The 22,448-nt window shown below is 46.2% G+C and overlaps 1 protein-coding gene across 2 annotated transcripts in view; it reads left to right on the top strand.

Annotated features, from left to right (window-relative positions):
* Nucleotides 1-22,448, top strand: part of LOC126366013 (follistatin-related protein 5-like) — a 481,840-nt gene that overhangs the window by 407,166 nt on the left and 52,226 nt on the right. For both annotated transcript variants that reach the window (XM_049970904.1, XM_050008870.1), the window contains exon 8: nucleotides 15,540-15,824. In XM_049970904.1, coding sequence (XP_049826861.1) covers nucleotides 15,540-15,824 — 285 coding nt within the window. The remainder of the gene's footprint in view (nucleotides 1-15,539; nucleotides 15,825-22,448) is intronic.

Genomic DNA, 22,448 nt, shown 5'->3' with positions numbered 1-22,448 from the left:
TAGAATAAGATTCCTTTTAGTGCACCACTAAAAGGTTTGCTCTGAGACGTGCTCAAAAATCAGTTGTGATTACACGGGAAACTCCCCAATCGCAAACGATTTATTGTCCCTAGCCACAACATACGAAGCAGTGGTGACTTTCTGCTTGTAACAACTCTTCGCGTCTTTCAATTTCATTATCTCAACGTCAAGTGAAGATTAAGTAAACTTTGTTTCCTCAGGTCAGAGTCAGAGAGTAAAATTAAGAAATATTAAAATCACAGCATCTATAGCGAAGCAGACACACGGTGACAGATATTAACTTTTTTCCTCTTTCGTCTGATGCATTAGAAATAATTTTAGATTGAGACGCTAGATCCTCATACATACATAAAAGGAGGATAAAGTCTGCAGTGAAGAGAAAGAAACGGTTAGCATATTAGTATACGACTAATTGTCAATGTCGGGCGAATGTGATACCGTATAAACGTTTAGGGACAATATACTAAGGAGTAATACCAAATGGGATTAACACCTAAAATGAAAACTTACATTTATTTTAAGGATTATGAGACTGTACTTTTCACTTTTCAAAGGAAATAGCATATAACACAATAATCAGTAATATTAGAGAGCATCGCTTCAATGTTTCAAGTCCTTATGAGGAACAAGAATGGAGTCAGTGAACGAAATCAGAGACGGGCTGCTGGGATCGTAAGGGGTCGGATAGCCCTTACGGAGCTTTAACCGAATTCTCGGCGAACTCAAATGAGTCATAATTTTACTGACTGAAATTGATCTAAGGATGCAAGTTGTACTTAAGCTCCACTTGTCCTTAGTAAAATGGAAAGACTCAAACAGTTGTCACGAGCGGAAAGTAACCACAATTTCGTGGGCTGAGGCTAGAGACATAAATCGCTTACGACTGGTGAACATTGAAAGAAAAAATCGCCTTTCTTATTCAATGTCCGTGTAATTACTACTGAAGCTTTGGAAAAATCACGATGTTGTTCTTACAGAACCCTGTTGGATAAATGTAGAGAACTCATTGAGGATTACAGATTATTCTGCTGCCAGCACCGTTTATCTCACGTAGATATTATGAGAATAAGACATGGAATGCACTGTGAAAAATCAAAAATGTTTCACCTGCCAGCTGTTTCTCTACATAGTCGCCGCTCTGACTTAGAAATTTGTCGTAGCGTTGTACCAACTTTCCAAAGCCATCGTCATAGAATGGAGCCTCGTGTCGTTTCTGCCAATTCTACGCGCTGGTCTGCATCTCGTTGTCTGTGCCAAAGTGTTGCCGTCACAGCCAGCTGTTATAGCAAGCGGAGCTGGAACCAATAGGGAGCCAATTACACTTCCCATCGAAAACGCTGCACGTGCATCTCCATTGGCCCTTTGGACAGCGGCCAAGAATTGTCATGCTGACAGTTGTTTATGTGGGCTGTATGATATCAGGAAAAATCTCTCACCAGGTCCTCATACTTGGCGGGTGACACAGTTGTTCTACGCATCTTTACGGCTTACTGTGCTCTCAGTACTGAAAATACCGATGTGATGCAGTCAACATCCATACTAGAGACAATGCCCAACACATATGTGCAAAGTGTCATCGGATTTTCGCTGTGAATTCCATTTCGCTCCCGATTAGCCCTTACTTCCCGAACAGCCCTCGTAAGAAGAACATCAACGAAACAAGGGTAATGGAATGTAGTCTAATTAAATCAGTAGATGCTGCGGCAACTGAATTAGAAAATGGTGCACTATAAAGTAGTACATGAATTCTGTTATTTGGGCAGCAAAGCAATTGATGATGGTCGAAGTAGGCAGAATATAAAATGCAGACTTTCAGTAACAAGAAAAACATTTCTGAAGAAGAGAATATGATAATATAGAATATAAATTTAATGTTAGAAAGAATTTTATGAGGATATTTCTACGGAGCGTAGCATGGTACAGAAGTGAAACTTATCTGATACGTATTTCACACAAGACTAGAATAAGAGTAATGAAATGTGTTGTAACAGAGGAATACTGAAGATTGAATGCGTGGAATGAATGGTTGGATAACTGGTACGGTAAGGTAAAGGGAAAGATAAATCTGTCATCGACCGGAAGATTTGTGTGAACACCACAACTTACTAGGCATACAACTGTTGAAGGAGGTATTTCATTCCTCTTCTCCCACCTTAGAACTTACCCACAGGGTTACAGGGCCACCTACAGTTTAACTAGGACTCCGAGCCACGGTGCCCCTCGGCATTTTTCTTATCAACACACATTGCCAGCGGTGAAAGCAGTCGTAAGTGATAGCTCAAAATCCTAAGAATGACCAGGAATCGAACCTAACACTTTTGGATCCGTAATGCGGCATTTCGCCACTGGGCTACCAAGCAGGTACAAAACTCAGCTAGGGGAAAAATAAATTTATGGTGCAGATCACCACCATCTGGCACGAGAAACTGGCTACTGCAAGTCACCTGTCAGTTATGTTGACTCATAAAATCGCATTACCGGCAGCTTCATGAGTAATAATACAAAAGAATAATACTTTTCGCCGGCCGAAGTGAACGAGCGGTTCTAGGCGCTACAGTCTGGGACCGCGCGACCGCGACGGTCGCAGGTTCGAATCTTGCCTCGGGCATGGATGTGGGTGATGTACTTTGGTTAGTTAGGTTTAAGTAGTTCTAAATTCTAGGGGGCTGATGACCTCAGAAATTAAGAAGTTAAGCCCCATAGCGCTCAGAGCCATATGAACCATTTGAATAATACTTTTCCCACGTCACCAATCTTCCTCACTCACACACAACAGGAAAATACTTCAGTATTATTCTTCTGTATTATTACTCGTGAACAGTTAATACTTGACTGACATGTGACTTGCAGTAGACAATTTTGTGTTTCAGATGTCAGTGACCGAAACTGGTAGCAAATTAATAAATTACTCTAACGTAATCAACTTTCATGAATTGCCTAAAACATAAAAGAAAAAAGTTATACAACACAGTCTTAAGCATCAGGAAGGCTTACGCATCAGGACACCATCAATTTTGTAATAGAGGATATGTGGGCAATGAGGGCTGGGAATTGCAGAGGGGGTATACAGTGTATAGATTGAAAAGGATAATTGTAGTAAACGTGCGGAGATGAAGAGACTTCGATACGATGGAGTAGCGTGCAGTCTTCGGAGTGAATATCGCAACTACAAGAACAACATCGTAAAAATTGATATAGTGATAAGATGATTCAAGGTTCGATGTTTATGTCGTACCACACCAGTATACGTCATACTGCCAACACCATGCAACATATAGAAATGAAATTTTCATCTGCCTAAAAACCTTTATACCAAAAGTAAAGGTAAACATTGATGAAATTTTGTCTGTCACTAAATATGTTTCCATTATAAACCGCATATGGAAAGAACTGAATCTAACCTCTATCCATCTTGTGGCATTATACCATTGAATTCCAGCCCTTTTTGTTTAGCTTAAATTCAGCCTTTAGTTTATATCTTAAAGCTCCCTTTCCGTAGCACAGTCGGTTTAGAAGGTTCCCCGTCCGCCTACCGAGGATGGCAGTGAATGTAAGTTGGTCGCCAAGCACTACGGCCTAACGACCCGGCACGGTATGACGGACAGCCTGCTCCGCTTGGTCTTTTACGTGGCGAGTTTAAACGCGCGCCCTCTTTGTGTGGATTATCGCGTCCTGTTCGCCACCGCGCTCCGTCCACACAGGGCAGCAGGGGTCGGGCGACAGGCGTCAGTCCCTGGCGCGACATTAACCTCGTCTTTGACAAATGGTTCCCTTAGACGCCTGGGAGCGCTAACCGCAGACCCGGCGCTCGCTCCGGGCATCAATCACGCCAGCCCGCGCTAGCAGCACTCCCCACCTCACTCCTCAGCCTGTTGATTAAAGCGCTTTGTCTGCCCAACTGGGACACGGAGGTCGCATTGTCCGGAATTAGAGTAACTTTGGCCCTCACGGCCGTTCAGTGTGGTTTGCCTGTTCCGTAGTCTTGGCTGAGGCGTCTGAGACATTTTGTGTCAGTATTACACGGTTGCCTCTCGAACGACGAGAAAATATTTTCCCACGGAACCCTGTATTTTGCTTTCAAAAACACCACTTCCGTCCGTTATGGTATTTTCTTTACTGTCGAGCAGTGTTTTCTTCGTTCCCAAAGAAAGCAGGTGATGGCAGATGTGAAAATTACCGAACTATCAGTTGAATAAGTTACAGCTGTAAACTACTAACACGAATTTTTTACAGACGAATAGAAAAACTTGTAGAAGACGATCTCGGGGAACATCAGTTTGGATTCCGTAGAAATATTGGAACACGTGAGGCAATACTGACGACTTATCGTAGAAGAAAGATTTAGGAAAGGCAAACCTACATTTCTAGCATTTGGAGACTTAGAGAAAGCTTTTGACAATGTTGACTGGAATATTCTGTTTCAAATTCTAAAGGTGGCAGAGGTAAAACACAGGGAGCGAAAGGCTATTCACAATTTGTACAGAAACCAGATGGCAGTTATAAGAGTCGAGGGACATGAAAGGGAAGCAGTGGTTGGGAAGGGAGTGAGACAGGGTTGTCCGATATTATTCAATTTGTACATTGAGCAAGCAGTAAAGGAAACAAAAGAAAAATTCGGAGTAGGAATTAAAATCCATGGAGAAGAAATGAAAACTTTGAGGATGGCCGATGACACTGTAATTCTGTCAGAGACAGCAAAGGACTTGGAAGAGCAGTTGAACGGAATGCATAGTGTCTTGAAAGGAGGGTATAAGATGAACATCAACAAAAGCAAAACGAGGATAATGGAATGTAGTCGAATTAAGTCGGGCGATGGTGAGGGAATTAGATTAGGAAATGAGACGCTAAAAGTTGTAAATAAGTCTTGCTATTTGGGGAGGAAAATATCTGACGATGGTCGCAGTAGAGAAGATAAAAAATGTAGATTGGTAATGGCAAGGAATGCGTTTCTGAAGAAGAAATTTGTTAACATCGAGTATAGATTTATGTGTTAGGAAGTCGTTTCTGAAAGTATCTGTATGGAGTGTAGCCATGTATGGAAGTGAAACATGGACGGTAAATAGTTTAGACAAGAAGAGAATAGAAGCTTTCGAAATGTGGTGCTACAGAATAATGCTGAAGATTAGATGGGTACATCACATGAGAAGGTATTGAATAGAATTGGGGAGAAGAGGAGTTTGTGGCACAACTTGACAAGAAGAAGGGACCGGTTGGTAGGACATGTTCTGAGGCATCAACGGGTAACAAATTTAGCATTGAAGGGCAGCGTTCAGGGTAAAAATCGTAGACGGAGACCAAGAGATGAATACACTAAGCAGATTCAGAAGGATGTAGGTTGCAGTAGTTACTGGGAGATGAAGAAGCTTGCACATGATAGAGTAGCATGGAGAGCTGCATAAAACCAGTCTCAGGACTGAAGACCACAACACCAACAATGTAAATATTTAAAGTCACTCAGCATTAGTCTCTTAACACAGTAACTAATACAAGGGTCGGATATAAATGTGGAAACACCAAAAACTCAGCGCATTACCATGCCTAATAGGTCTAGGAAACACATTTGCTTTCAACACAGTTTTCCAATCGTCTCGGAATCGTACAGTTTTCAAGGAACTCTTATATCATCCTTCTTACAAAATTGCGACAAGTTCAAGTAACGATGAGGACACTGGATAGTGATCACACACGTTTCTCTCCAAAGCAGACCACAGAGATTCGATAATATCGATGGTCCCGGCGGAGGTTCTAGTCCTCCCTCGGGCATGGGTTGTCCTTAGGATAATTTAGGTTAAGTAGTGTATAAGCTTAGGGACTGATGACCTTAGCAGTTAAGTCCCATAAGATTTCACACACAGTTGAACAGCTGACAATATCGAGATCTGACGCCTCTGGTGGAAAGGGGAGATGGGGCAGCTCATACTCGTGACGATGCGAGCTGTGTGAAAAGCCTGGCGTCTTGGAACACAGCATAATCGTTAGAGAACGAAGATTATACCATGGGATTGTCCTGATCATTCAATACGGTCAGATAATTCTTGGAAATAATGTAACTTGGCCGAGTAACCATGGGGGCCATGGAATAGCGCGATATGACAGCCAAAATTATCACCGAACCCTCCACCATCTTCCAGTCTTGGAATGTAAACTAAGCAAGAAGTTAGAAACTGCGTGAAACGAGACCTGTCCAATCAAATTACTTTCTTCCGTTCTCTATGCTAGAGGTTTTATAGCTTCAGCACCATACTCTCCTGTTATGGGCGTTCACATCACTGGGGAGTTGTTTTGGAATTCTAGCTTGCTCTGGCATTCCATGCTTATGGAGCACCCTTCGTATTGTTTTGCTGCTGACAGGGTTCACGTGTGTGACATTCAGTTCTGCGGCAACTTTTACAGCTGCCGTCCTCAGATTCTTTGTCATCGTCCTCTTCGATCCCGCCACACACTTCTCTCCTCATTATAACTTAGCGGATTATGTTTTCCTCTTTCCATGTACTCGGTATAAATATTCAGTACAGTGCTGTGTGTGTGAATTTCTAAGGGACCAAACTGCTGAGGTCATCGGTCCATAGACTTACACACCACTTAAACTAACTTATACTAACAACAACACACACAGGACTCGAACCTCCGGCGGGAGATGTCGCGCAATCAGTGACATGGCGCCTCTAACCGCGCGACCACTCCGCGCAGCCAGTACAGTGATCCATGGAACACTTGGGCTACTTTGGTTGTGGAAGCACCCGTCATACGCCACCAAAAATTTGCCCACGTTCGTATTCACTTAGCTCCGACAAAACACATTCACAACTACATAGAACACTGTTCTGACCGCGGCAGACACTTGCGACGGATTGAAGATATTACACAGGTGGATTCTGTGGTGAAATACGACATCGCCACCGGCAGGCTTCGCTAGCACCTGCATTCATGTTCGAGCATCCATTTCTCGTAATGTTTTCACGTTTTTCTTCAATCCCTGGAACTGAACCACTTAAAATAGTCTTGCTTAACGATTCATTCTACTGTGCAGAGCGAGAAGCGGACACTCTGGAAAGTTTTATTACACTGCCTGCTTCTCATCTACCTATGCAATAAAATAAGTCGTCATACCAAAAGTACGTAGACATTAGCCCAACATGGTGACAATGGTGGTATCGAGTCTCGTTAGAAGACAAATATGGGTTTCCTCACGTTAACGTGTAGTGAAAAATCATTATTTTAAACGTCGGCACGCTATAAAAGCTTAGTATGCTTACAATCTAACATGACACTTCATAAAATTTGGAAGAAACAAACTGCAAATGTTCTCGATTCTGTATACAGCTTACTCGCAGACACACCATTCCTTATTATAAGCAGAAGTTGACTTCGAATTTAATTACATAATTGCATCACCAAAATTATTTATTTACTTTCACTTGTATCTGAGTCCTTTATAAGAGTGATTTCTTAAACTACAGGACTAAATACTAATTCCAAATTAACTTCCACGAACATGATGATGGCCCGTTATGTCTATAAAACACTCCAGATTTTCTTAATTTTCTTTAAAATTCCGGGACGGATGCATCAATCCGTAACAACAATGGTCAACCCCTTACAGCAGACTGACCCAAAACATTGAACTTGAAGGGGAATCTCACGTGTAATTAAGGACAGAAACTCAAGCTTCCAAGTGTCCATGTGACTCGTCCGTCAGCGAAAGAGCACTTTGAGAACGGTACTCAAATCAAGCATCATCTACGTCCTTTAGTGGTTACGTGTTTACAGTTGATACTAAAAGAAAATTGGAAAATGTACATCGGACTGTCAGCTACTTCTGATTCTGGTTGTGTATACTGTTTGCTTTACAAGCGTACTGCATAACAGTGAAAAAAGTTTGTCATACATGTACTTCCGCTCTATATCCCTCCCTATTATGTCGAGCGCATACTGAGCACACTCAAAAGGGAAGCGTTCACCCAACGAGACACCAATTTCGCTTATCTCTCCGGCGTTTGCATTACATTCTTACGTGGAACGAATGCTGCCTTGGTACGATGCTATTCTCATGCATTTTCAAGAAACCGAAATTAAAAATTTTACGATCGTGTTACGTAACACACACGAGCACCAGCTGTCGAGAGCGGCGTCATCGGAACCAGCTAAGGTAGGTGCCTGGAAGTCTTGCACCATAAACATCGAATGATGTTTCTTCCGAAAGAAACTGTTTGTTGCATTTCGTTGCCAACAAACCTCAAAGTACCACTGATATCACTGTACACAGGGGCGCTACTCGAACTTCACTTCCGGCAAGTATTCCTACACTCCTGGAAATTGAAATAAGAACACCGTGAATTCATTGTCCCAGGAAGGGTAAACTTTATAGACACATTCCTGGGGTCAGATACATCACATGATCACACTGACAGAACCACAGGTACATAGACACAGGCAACAGAGCATGCACAATGTCGGCACTAGTACAGTGTATATCCACCTTTCGCAGCAATGCAGGCTGCTATTCTCCCATGGAGACGATTGTAGAGATGCTGGATGTAGTCCTGTGGAACGGCTTGCCATGCCATTTCCAACTGGCGCCCCAGTTGGACCAGCGTTCGTGCTGGACATGCAGACCGCGTGAGACGACGCTTCATCCAGTCCCAAACATGCTCAATGGGGAACAGATCCGGAGATCTTGTTGGCCAGGGTAGTTGACTTACACCTTCTAGAGCACGTTGGGTGGCACGGGATACATGCGGACGTGCATTGTCCTGTTGGAACAGCAAGTTCCCTTGCCGGTCTAGGAATGGTAGAACGATGGGTTCGATGACGGTTTGGATGTACCGTGCACTATTCAGTGTCCCCTCGACGATCACCAGAGGTGTACGGCCAGTGTAAGAGATCGCTCCCCACACTATGATGCCGGGTGTTGGCCCTGTGTGCCTCGGTCCTGATTGTGGCGCTCACCTGCACGGCGCCAAACACGCATACGACCATCATTGGCACCAAGGCAGAAGCGACTCTCATCGCTGAAGACGACACGTCTCCATTCGTCCCTCCATTCACGCCTGTCGCGACACCACTGGAGGCGGGCTGCACGATGTTGGGGCGTGAGCGGAAGACGGCCTAACGGTGTGCGGGACCGTAGCCCAGCTTCATGGAGACGGTTGCGAATGGACCTCGCCGATACCCCAGGAGCAACAGTGTCCCTAATTTGCTGGGAAGTGGCGGTGGGGTCCCCTACGGCACTGCGTAGTATCCTACGGTCTTGGCGTGCATCTGTGCGTCGCTGCGGTCCAGTCCCAGGTCGACGGGCACGTGCACCTTCCGCCGACCACTGGCGACAACATCGATGTACTGTGGAGACCTCACGCCCCACGTGTTGAGCAATTCGACGGTACGTCCACCCGGCCTCCAGCATGCCCACTATACGCCCTCGCTCAAAGTCCGTCAACTGCACATACGGTTCATGTCCACGCTGTCGCGGCATGCTACCAGTGTTAAAGACTGCGATGGACCTCCGTATGCCACGGCAAACTGGCTGACACTGACGGCGGCGATGCCCAAATGCTGCGCAGCTAGCGCCATTCGACGGCCAACACCGCGGTTCCTGGTGTGTCCGCTGTGCCGTGCGTGTGATCATTGCTTGTACAGCCTTCTCGCAGTGTCCGGAGCAAGTATGGTGGGTCTGACACACCGGTGTCAATGTGTTCTTTTTTCCACTTCCAGGAGTGTATAATCACAACTACTGAAATAACTACAGCTCCGTTTCTAAAAGCACGTACTAATCCAATGACACACAAACACTTATCACGGAGAGATCACTGTACAGTATTACAAGTCTGTGACAGTCCTGCTCTAAGATTAAGTCCAATGGTGTACAATACGGTCTCACAACCGGCATAGGCGCAGCAGCGGCAGTGTCATCCAGTGTCACAGAGTGGCAGATTCTTCTCCAGACACAAGAGCTGCGATGAACTGGAGCGATAACGGTGACGGTGACGCCCGAGTGAAACTTGAATTCCAAGTGGCTCTCCCTGGAGTTCTAGCTGGAACTCTCGCAAGAACGCTCCCTCGAACACACATTGCTGGTTAAGCTGTGAAGCGTGACTTCTGTCCTGGTGTGTCGTGATGCATGCCGCGAAACAGTTCCGCTCTGCTAGCAACCTCTGCCAGCAGCCCGCTAGAATTTGCTGGCGGACTCGCTTCGCCTGGTTTGAGGTAAGTCTACTTTGCAGGCGTTGCGACTCACAGTAAGAATAGAAACAACAGTACAATACATTTTCTGGGGATGGTGATCCATAGCTCTTATATATTTGAAAAATCCCATATAATGGCCTCGAGCTTCTGGTACAATATTTATACAACTAGTTTCAGTCGTCTTACTATTATCAGGTTCATAGAAGTATTCACACTATCACGTGTAGCGAAATACAAAATCGCTATCGTCAGCCAATAAAACCGTGAATTTATATTACAATATGAAAGTGCATTGTTCATTGTTTAATCACCTGAGGACCACGATTTTATATTTCGCCTAACATGATTCTGATGATGTTTAGACGCCTGGAAATGATTGTATAAAGTATTTTACCAGCAGCTCAAGGCGGTAATATGACTTTTTAAATAATACACAGGTGTTCAAAGTGTGATACCCTCCAGGACTGCGTTCAGTGGTACTTGGATACATAATGTGTGTGTGCCGAGCGGTTGTAGTGTTAGCGATATAGTTGTCACGGTTATCGGCGAAACAGCGCCCTCTGTTTTGAGTGCAGGAAGTAACTGTGCTGAGGTCACAGGTGAATTGTGTGTGTAACGGTCATTCTAGGGTAGAACCACGTACCCAAAGGCGAGTACGTACTCCTATGAACAACCTCATCACTTTGAATAGGGTCGCATTGTTGGTCTGCAGGAAGCTGGATGGACGTATCGACGGTTGCTGCAAATGTTGGACACGGTGTATCGGTGGTGTGTGGCTGCTTTGAGCAGTGGTCTGAGGGACGTTGTCACACAGGTAGACCAAGTTCAGAACCACTGTGTAGTACAAACGCAAGTCAAGATACGAGGGTTATTCAGGAAGCAAGGAACGATCAGTCAAGAAACGGAAACCACAGTGAAAATCCGATGAAGTTTTGCACAGGTCTGTTGGACAGTCTCTAGTATGCCCGTCGATCGCGTTACGTCGTTCTTTTTAGTTCTGATCTCTCACGAATTGAACACGTATGTGACTTGGCGAAGCGCGAACTGACTCGTTCCCAATTCCGAATTGGAACAAAAGGTGCATGGTTCTTTGCAGAATTTGTTGCAGGTTGCGATTCGATACCTTTAGGTTCGTCTGGATGTAAGAATACGCAAATTTGTTATCATGGGCTCTTAAGACGATGAACTTCTTGTCACCTCACTTGTCAGTCAAACGGCTTTGTCGTGGAAGGTGTTACATTTTTTTCCGCAAGTGATGAAATGAAGATTTATATATCGGTACATTCGTGTGCTTGTTGCAGACAAATTAATAGAAACAGGTGTAACTGGCTGTTTGCTTCACTGTCATACGCATGTGAATGCATCTGCAGAAAATTAACATTTTATCTTGATAGCCGCGAATGAATTCACGAAGATTATTATTGTTATTATTGATCCGTGAATTTAATTTCAAAGAGTATTCTTAAGAATTTACTTTATTTACTAGCGATTCATCAAGAATATTAACACATTTAATCACGGTATGTGAGCGTGAAAGTGGTTGCCAGCGAGTACCTGATGAAATTGCTTTTAACAAATGGAAATTTTATTCCTAGAAGCACGCTCTAAATACGAAGGCATAAAATTCCAAATTTTTTAGTGTATGAGCTTTCGGGCTGAGAACCTTGCCGCTCCTTTTTGACACGGCCGTAGTCACGACCGTACACAACAACCTCTGAAAGACTACACTGGTGCAAATCTGCAACACACCAGATTACTTTAAAGTAAAAGTTTTGACAGTTCACACAAGCACACAAACTATGCACCCCGTAGGAGGGATGGAGATGGCACAAAACACCAAAATTAAAAGATTAACTTGCCATCGAATGTGCAACTTGTTTTTAACTTTTAAACGGTGGAAGGGTGGCAACTTTATATACTAAATTGACCATTTAAATAAAAACCTCTGAAATGCATAAAATTATACAAGGTTGGCCAAACATGCTCCGCCTCTCAAGATGATAGGCAAGATAAAAACATACTTCAGGAATTAGGCCGTTACACTTCAAGCAATAAATTTGTTAACACACCGAATCCGACAAACATGACGGAGGTAGCTATTTACGTACTAGGGAGATTATCGAACAACCCGAACCGCAGATTGCTCTAACCCGCCCCTACTCCACAAGGGAAAAACGGATCACCCAACTCATAAATAACCACCTCCCCGTGGGTGGGCAAACGGAGAAGAATGGTGGGACGACCTAAAACAAAGCGGCTGGTGACCTCACCATGAAAACAAGTGGAATTTAACAAGTAAATGAAACAACATATCACCAATCTAGAATGAAATTTTCACTCTACAGCGGAGTGTGCGCTGATATGAAAATTCCTGGTAGATTTAAACTGTGTGCCGGACCGAGACTCGAACTCGGTGTGCTTGGGTAGCTTAGTCGGTAGAGCACTTGCCCGCGAAAGGCAAAGGTTCCCAGTTCCAGTCTCGGTCCGGCACACAGTTTTAATCTGCCAGGAAGTTTCATATCACCAATCACTTAACTTCTAATAAACTGCGATTTCTGGCGAAGACTTGGCGCAGCACCCCCAAAACGCTCTCCCGAACCGTCCGCTGCCAGCCGCTTCAACGGACGCTGGAAGGCGCGCCGATATCCCATCTAACGGCGTCGCAGCTCGCATCGGCCAGGTGGATGTCGTGGGTTGACTCCTGTTGCTCTCGTGTCGTCCGCGAAGCCACTACCCCTCGCTATACGGCGCGGTCCACTGGACACGCGTGGCGACCTCACATGCGCCGACGCTCAAGGCGGACAAGTCATCTTGTGTCTCAGTGCGCGACCGACCAACTGATCGATCGATCCAACCGCCAATGACCGTTGCCTGACCAACTCGAGCAGACTGGCGGCCTAACACGCAGACTCAGATGCAGGAACTAAGCCCCCGACCAGGCGACCACTCGTTGAGTTCTCTCACTGCGCCACAAATTCGGACTAGAGACAGACTAGTAAGCTGGGGATGAGAGACTGACCCCAGACTGACTCCAGACTCACCCCGACTGACCCCGAATGATTTTTTTTTCTTTATTGTAATCTTAAAACCTGTACAACAGGCACGCTGTCAGCAGCGTTCTATGCTGCTCTTCAGCCAGAGGATACAAGATGAGAAAAAAACAGAAAGATTACACATAGGTTACAGAACGGTGGGCAAGAAAACAGTTGACACAGAAAGGCAAACACGGAGCCGTTCACACTTGACGATAGTCCACACTTAAAACTGGTGACACGACGCACAAACACGAAGACGGCGATGGCACAGGTGAACGATGGAGTGCGACGGTGAACACTGAACACTAAACACGACGGCACACACAAGACACTGATGGCGATGATCTCCGGCGCGAGAAAGTCCACGTTGCGTGTGCGAGTCCGGGGACCTGCCAAGAGGGGAAGAAGGGCGGGGGGGGGGAGGTGGAGAGGGGAGAACAAAGACGCCAATGGCTGAGGACATAGGAGGAGGAGTAGAGGGACAGGGGAGGGTAAGCCCAGGGGAGGAGGGGGGAGAAAGGGATGAGGGAAGGATGATGCCCAAAGGAACAGAGACAGGAAGAGAGATGGAGGATCAAAGTTGGTAGGAGGGGTATATGGAGGGAAGGAGGACATCATCAGGGAGGGGGAGCTGGCGGAAGCCACCTTGGGAGAGGGTAAGGAGGGTAGAGAGATGGAGACCGGGTGGGATGTGGGAATACAGGCGCAGCAACGGGCAGGGGCGGGAGAGGATGGGCGAGACAAGCGGGTGAGGAGGATCGAGTTTGTGTGAGGTGTACTGGATCCAGAGCCTCTCAAGGAAAAGGAGGAGGTGGGGGAATGGAATGAGATCATACAGGATCCGCGTAGGGGAGGGGAGACGGATGTGATAGGCGAGGCGGAGAGAATGGCGTTCAAGGATTTGGAGGGATTTGTAAAAGGTAGTGGGGGCAGAGATCCAGGCCAGATGGGCGTAACAAAGGATAGGGCGGATGAGGGATTTATAGGTGTGGAGTATGGTGGAGGGGTCTAGACCCCACGCACGACCAGAAAGGAGCTTGAGGAGATGGAGACGGGAGCGTGCCTTGCCTTGGATTGTCCGGAGATGTGGAGTCCAGGAGAGTCGACGGTCGAGGGTGACGCCAAGGTACTTGAGGGTGGAGGCTGAGGGCGATAGGACGGCCATAGACGGTGAGATAGAAATGAAGGAGGCGGAAGGAAGGGGTGGTTTTGCCTACAATGATCGCCTGGGTTTTGGAGGGATTGACCTTGAGCAACCACTGGTTGCACCAAGCAGTAAACCGGTCAAGATGGGATTGGAGAAGGTGGTGGGAGCGCTGCAGGATGGGGGCAAGGGCAAGGAAGGCGGTGTCATCGGCAAACTGGAGAAGGTGGACGGGGGGTGACGGCGGCGGCATGTCCGCCGTATACAAAAGGTACAGAAGGGGGGAGAGGACGGAGCCTTGGGACACACCGGTGGAGGGAAAAAAGGTGTAGGAATCTGTGTTATGGATGGTGACGTAGGAAGGGCGGTGGGAGAGAAAGGAGCCGATCAGACGGACGTAATTAATGGGAAGGGCGAAGGTTTGGAGCTTGAAGAGGAGACCGGAATGCCATACTCGGTCATAAGCACGTTCGAGGTCCAGGGAGAGGAAGATTGCAGAGAGACGGGAATTAAGCTGTTCAGAAAAGAGATGAGTGAGGTGAAGGAGAAGGTCGTCGGAAGAGAAGGATGGCCGAAAGCCACACTGGGTGATGGGAAGGAGGCGGTGCTGGCGGAGATCTGGTGGATGCGGCGGGTGAACCCCGAGTGACAGACTGGCGAGCTTATAGCGCCCCTTAAATGCACGTGAACAGGCACCTTTTCTCCTTTCCATCAAGAGGGAGACACCAAAGCTGCGACTGCCACAGCGGCGCCACCGCCAGAACGGAAAGCGACTGCTTCACAGTACGCGCTGCGGCGCGCTCTTCAAAACAGGAATTTTTACCACGCCTCAAGTATTATTATTCCTTTCCAGATAAATATCATTCGCTGTAGCGATATATTTCTTTGGCCAAATATTAAGCATGGTATGTGCAGACTTCTAGTCCGATTGTGAAAACAGCGCAGATCGACAGCATGGACTCTCGTCAGGGTTGTAAAACTTTGAAGCAGAATTTCTTGGAAACGCTTGAGAAGCTTACCCTATGTAGCAGCATTTGTTACAGCTACGTACCAGAGCACAATCGCCGACTCGCTGTGTGTACGCTTCCCTTGTTCCTCGAGACGACTGTCTCGCACTGGGATGCGCGTTGTTGACGAGCGCCTGGGTGTGTCGGCAGGTGTGTCGGTGGTGTCGCTGGACACGGCGCTCCAGGTGAACCACCTGTCGGCGCGCGTGGGCGACAACGTGGACATCAAGTGCGACGTGACGGGCACGCCGCCGCCGCCCATCGTGTGGCGACGCTACGGCGCCGACCTGTCCGAGCTGGGCGAGCCCGACGTGCGCGTCTTCAGCGACGGCTCGCTCTACCTCACGCGCATACAGCTGGTGCACGCCGGAAACTACACCTGCCACGCGCAGCGCAACAAGGACGTCGTGCAGACGCACGTCCTCACCGTACACAGTGAGTCTGCCGCGCTGCGGTTGTGCGCATTGCTTCGTGTCTATCGCAAAGCTCATTTCTTTACAGTCATTTTTCATATGTTACTAATAACTCCACACCATCCCACATTTCATACCGAGTGCCAGGAAAACACTATACACGAGGTGACACAAGTCATGGGGTACCTTTAAGTATCATGTCGGAGCTACTTTTGCCTGCGTAGTGCAGAAAATCGAAGTGCCGTGGACTTAATAAGTCGTTGGAAGTCCCTTGCAAAAATGTTTAACCATGCTGCTTCTATATCTGCCCATAATTTCGAAAGTGTTGCCGGAGCAAGCAAAGACTTCTCGATTAAGTCTCAAAATGATTCAAATGGCACTAAGCACTATGCGACTTAACTTCTGAGGTCATCAGCCGCCTAGAACTTAGAACTAATTATACCTAAGTAACCTAAGGACATCACACACATCCATGCCCGAGGCAGGATTCAAACCTGCGAGCGTAGCGGTCGCTCGGTTCCAGACTGTAGCGCCTAGAACCGCACGGCCACTCCGGCCGGCGATTAAGTCTCAGAAATGTTCGATGGGTTTCAGGTCGGGCGAAGTGGGTGGCCAGATCATTCGCTCGAATTGTCCAGAATGTGTTATTTACAAGGGATTTCGGATCGATTCCGTATTCCTGGATTTCCAGACGGCTTTTGACACTGTATCACACAAGTGGCTTGTAGTGAAATTGCGTGCTTATGGAATACCGTCTCAGTTATGTGACTGGATTTGCGATTTCCTGTCAGAAAGGTCACAGTTCGTAGTAACTGACGGAAAGTCGTCGAGTAAAAGAGAAGTGATTTCAGGCGTTCCCCAAGGTAGTGTTCTAGGCCCTTTGCTGTTCCTTATCTATGTAAACGATTTGCGAGACAATCTGAGCAGCCGTCTTCGGTTGTTTCCAGATGGCGCTGTCGTTTATCGACTAATAAAACATCAGAAGGTCAAAACAAACTGCAAAAAAATTTAGAAAAAAAAAATATCTGAATGGTGCGAAAAGTTGCAGTTGACCCTAAATAACGAAAAGTGTGAGATCATCCACATGAGTGCTAAAAGGAATTCGTTAAACTTCGGTTACATGATCAATCAGTCTAATCTAAAAGCCGTAAATTCAACGAAATACCTAGGTATTACAATTACGAAAAACTTAAGTTGGGAAGAACACATAGAAAATGTTGTGGGGAAGGCTAACAAGGACTGCATTTTATTGGTAGGACACAATGTAACAGACCTACTAAGGAGACTGCGTACACTACGCTTATCCGTCCTCTTTTAGAATTCTGCAGCGCGGGGTGAGATCCTTACCAGGTAGAACGGCCGGAGTACATTGAAAAAGTTCAAAGAAAGGCAGCACGTTTTGTATTATCGCTAAACATGGAATGTCAACCTCGTCCCGTCTGTCCCCAGATCGGTCTGCCGCTGTGGTTGCCCCGGTTGCTGCCAGCAGTGGGGCTGAGCCCTCGCCTGTGGTTGATTGGGAGGTCGTTCCAAGGCGTGGCAGGCAGCGAAAGGCGTCCCCTGAGGCTGATCAGAAAGCCTCCCCGGCGCGTCTGACAAACAGGTTTCAGGCACTGTCTCTGGCTGAGCCAGATGCAGCAGCCTGCCCTGTTTCAGAGGATCATTCTCAGCCTTCAAGGTCCGGGCAATCGCAGAGGGTGGGCTTACTGGTAGTTGGGAGCTCCAATGTTAGGCGCGTAATGGGGCCCCTTAGGGATACGGCGGCTAAGGAGGGGAAGAAATCCAGTGTGCACTCCGTGTGCATTCCGGGAGGAGTCATTCCTGATGTGGAAAGGGTCCTTCCGGATGCCATGAAGAGCACAGGGTGCAGCCAGCTGCAGGTGGTGGCACATGTCGGCACTAATGACGTGTGTCGCTTTGGATCTGAGGAAATTCTCTCTGGATTCCAGCGGCTATCTGATTTGGTGAAGGCTGCCGGTCTTGCTTACGAGATGAAGGCAGAGCTCACCATCTGCAGCATCGTTGACAGAACCGACTGCGGACCTTTGGTGCAGAGCCGGGTGGAGGGTCTGAATCAGAGGCTCAGACGGTTTTGCGACCGTATTGGCTGCAGATTCCTTGACTTGCGCCATAGGGTGGTGGGGTTTCGGGTTCCGCTGAATAGGTCAGGAGTTCACTACACTCAGCTGGCGGCTACACGGGTAGCGGAGGCTGTGTGGCGTGGACTGGGCGGTTTTTTAGGTTAGAAGGCCTCGGGAAAGTGCGGGATGGGCTGCAATGTCAAAGGGTGCTTGGCAATTACAGGACGTGCTTGGATCAAGGAACAGTCGGAATTATAGTTGTAAATTGTTGTAGGTGCGCTGGAAAAGTCCCTGAGCTTCAAGCGCTAATAGAAAGCACAGAAGCTGATATCGTTATAGGTACAGAAAGCTGGCTAAAGCCTGAAATAAGTTCTGTAGAAATTTTTACGAAGTCTCAGACGGTGTTCAGGAAAGATAGATTAGGCAGAATTGGTGGTGGAGTGTTTGTGTCTGTCAGTAGTGGTTTATCTTGTAGTGAAGTCGAAGTAGATACTCCGTGCGAATTGGTGTGGGTGGAGGTTATACTTAACAGCCGAATTAAGTTAATAATTGGCTCCTTCTACCGACCCCCAGACTCCGATGATACAGTTGCGGAACAGTTCAGAGAAAGTTTGAGTCTCGTAACAAATAAATACCCCACTCATACGGTTATAGTTGGTGGGGACTTCAACCTACCCTCGGTATGTTGGCAAAAATACTTGTTCAAAACCGGTGGTAGGCAGAAAACGTCTTCCGAGATTGTCCTAAATGCATTCTCTGAAAATTATTTCGAGCAGTTAGTCCACGAACCCACGCGAATTGTAAATGGTTGCGAAAACACACTTGACCTCTTGGCCACAAACAATCCAGAGCTGATAGAGAGCATCATGACTGATACAGGGATTAGTGACCACAAGGTCATTGTAGGTAGGCTCAATACCATTTCTTCCAAACCCATCAGAAACAAACGCAAAATAATTTTATTTAAAAAAGCGGATAAAGTGCCACTAGAAGCCTTCCTAAAAGACAATTTCCATTCCTTCGGAACTGACTATGCGAATGTAGACGAGATGTGGCTCAAATTCAAAGATATAGTAGCAGCAGCAATTGAGATATTCATACCTCATAAATTGGTAAGAGATGGAACGGATCCCCCGTGGTACACAAAAAAGGTCCGAACGCTGTTGCAGAGGCAACGGAAAAAGCATGCGAAGTTCAGAAGAACGCGAAATCCCGAAGATGGGCTAAAATTTACAGACGCGCGAAATTTGGCACGTACTTCGATGCGAGATGCCTTTAATAGGTTCCACAACGAAACATTGTCTCGAAATTTGGTAGAAAATCGGAAGAAATTCTGGTCGTATGTAAAATACACAAGCGGCAAGACGCAGTCAATACCTTCGCTGCGCAGTGCCGATGGTACTGTTATCGACGACTGTGCCGCTAAAGCGGAGTTATTGAACGCAGTTTTCCGAAATTCCTTCACCAGGGAAGACGAATGGAATATTCCAGAATTTGAAACACGAACATCTGCTAGCATGAGTTTCTTAGAAGTAGATACGTTAGGGGTTGCGAAGCAACTCAAATCGCTTGATACGGGCAAGTCTTCAGGTCCAGATTGTATACCGATTAGGTTCCTTTCAGATTACGCTGATACTATAGCTCCCTACTAAGCACTCATATACAACCGCTCGCTCACCGATAGATCTGTACCTACAGATTGGAAAATTGCGCAGGTCGCACCAGTGTTCAAGAAGGGTAGTAGGAGTAATCCATTTAACTACAGACCTATATCATTGACGTCGGTTTGCAGTAGGGTTTTGGAGCATATACTGTATTCAAACATTATGAATCACCTCGAAGAGAACGATCTATTGACACGTAATCAGCATGGCTTCAGAAAACATCGCTCTTGTGCAACGCAGCTAGCTCTTTATTCGCACCAAGTAATGGCCGCTATCGACAGGGGATCTCAAGCTGATTCCGTATTTCTAGATTTCCGGAAAGCTTTTGACACCGTTCCTCACAAGCGACTTCTAATCAAGCTGCGGAGCTATGGGGTATCGTCTCAGTTGTGCGACTGGATTCGTGATTTCCTGTCAGGAAGGTCGCAGTTCGTAGTAATAGACGGCAAATCATCGAGTAAAACTGAAGTGATATCAGGTGTTCCCCAGGGAAGCGTCCTGGGACCTCTACTGTTCCTGATCTATATAAATGACCTGGGTGACAATCTGAGCAGTTCTCTTAGACTGTCCGCAGATGATGCTGTAATTTACCGTCTAGTAAGGTCATCCGAAGACCAGTATCAGCTGCAAAGCGATTTAGAAAAGATTGCTGTATGGTGTGTCAGGTGGCAGTTGACGCTAAATAACGAAACGTGTGAGATGATCCACATGAGTTCCAAAAGAAATCCGTTGGAATTCGATTACTCGATAAATAGTACAATTCTCAAGGCTGTCAATTCAACTAAGTACCTGGGTGTTAAAATTACGAACAACTTCAGTTGGAAGGACCACATAGATAATATTGTCGGGAAGGCGAGCCAAAGGTTGCGTTTCATTGGCAGGACACTTAGCAGATGCAACAAGTCCACTAAAGAGACAGCTTACACTACACTCGTTCGTCCTCTGTTAGAATATTGCTGCGCGGTGTGGGATCCTTACCAGGTGGGATTGACGGAGGACATCGAAAGGGTGCAAAAAAGGGCAGCTCGTTTTGTATTATCGCGTTATAGGGGAGAGAGTGTGGCAGATATGGTAAGCGAGTTGGGATGGAAGTCATTACAGCATAGACGTTTTTCGTCGCGGCGAGACCTTCTTACGAAATTTCAGTCACCAACTTTCTCTTCCGAATGCGAAAATATTTTGTTGAGCCCAACCTACATAGGTAGGAATGATCATCAAAATAAAATAAGAGAAATCAGAGCTCGAACAGAAAGGTTTAGGTGTTCGTTTTTCCCGCTCGCTGTTCGGGAGTGGAATAGTAGAGAGATAGTATGATTGTGGTTCGATGAACCCTCTGCCAAGCACTTAAATGTGAATTGCAGAGTAGTCATGTAGATGTAGATGTAGATGTAGAGTGTTACAGAAATGATACAGGATTTTGTCTGGAAATCATTAAAAGAAAAGCGTTTTTCGTTGCGACGGAATATTCTCATGCAGTTCCAATCACCAACTTTCTCCTCCGAATACGAAAATATTTTGCTGACACCGACCTTCATAGCGCGGAACCATCATCACAATAAAATAAGGGAAAATAGAGAATTGTGAAGGTGGTTCGATGAACCCTCTTCCAGGCATTTAAATGTGATTTGCAGAGTATCCATGTAGATGTAGATGTAGAAATGTTCTTCAACAATCGCGAACAATTGTAGCCCGGTAAAATCGCACATTGTTATCCATAAAAACTGCATCGCTTTTTGGAAGCCTGAAGTCGATAAATGGCTGCAAATGGTTTCCAAGCAGCGTAACGTTACCATTTCTGGTTAGTGATCGGTTCAGTTGTACCAGAGGATTCAGTCCATTCCATGTAAACCATCAGCTTGCACAATGTCTTGGGTCCATGGCTTCGTGGGGTCTGCGCCACACACGAACCCTACCACCAGCTCTTACCAACTGAGATCGGGGTTCACCTGACCAGGTCAGTCATCTGAGATCCAACAGATGGCGCTGCAGGCGATGCCGGGCTTTTAGCTGCTGCCACAGCCCATTTATGCCAAATTTCGCCGCACGTTCCTTACCGATACGTTCGTCGTACGTCCTTCATTGATTTCTGCGTCATTTCACCCAATGTCTCTCGTCTGTTTGCAATGACAACTCTACGCAAACACCGCTGTTCTCGGTGGTTAAGGGAAGGATATGGGCCATCTCGTTGTTCGCAGTGTGAGATAATACATGAAATTTGGTATGATCCTTTTAACCGGCAGAGTGTGGAAGATGTAGTTCACGACATAGGTGTTCTATGACGTATTGGGGCTGTTTTTCGTACCATGACTTGCACTTAATAATTCAGGTTACTGTGATCACCTAACTGCTTGCTTATTTAAGCGTTACCGATGACCAAGTGTTCTTTTCTACATCTTCATGATGAATATGCTTCATGCATCTTCCAAGATGGCAGCAGACGTGCTCACAGGGCTGCGGGCCTACCTTCTTGGGTTGATGAACGGCCCACTATATGGCCCGATCTCAGTCCCACAGAAAATACATGAGACGTTTTGAAACAGAGAGTAATACTTAGCAATCAACATGAATGCAGTTTGGTAGGTCCATGGAATCTAATATTAATGAGTGCTTTCAGTGTGATATGTAATACCTATTAAACTCGTACTCTCCCTTCGTCACAGAATTGAGGCCATTACCTAGCATGGAGGTAGTGTTACACGGTATCAGAGCGGCATCTCTTGGGAGAGACTAGTATTTTGTCTGATTTCCTTATACTAGTATTAGCATGTTTCATAAATGAAGAAATGACGTCTTTGGAAAACAGTAAGCGCTATTAACATAGAGAAAAAAACATTGCCTAGATCAATCGATACTTTTTTATTCAAATAACCAGTATTGGCCCGCTACACACATCATTTTCTG

The sequence above is a fragment of the Schistocerca gregaria genome, chromosome 1 (genome assembly GCF_023897955.1).
Source record: "Schistocerca gregaria isolate iqSchGreg1 chromosome 1, iqSchGreg1.2, whole genome shotgun sequence".
Lineage (NCBI taxonomy): Eukaryota > Metazoa > Arthropoda > Insecta > Orthoptera > Acrididae > Schistocerca > Schistocerca gregaria.
This window is presented reverse-complemented; position numbering and strand designations above follow the sequence as displayed.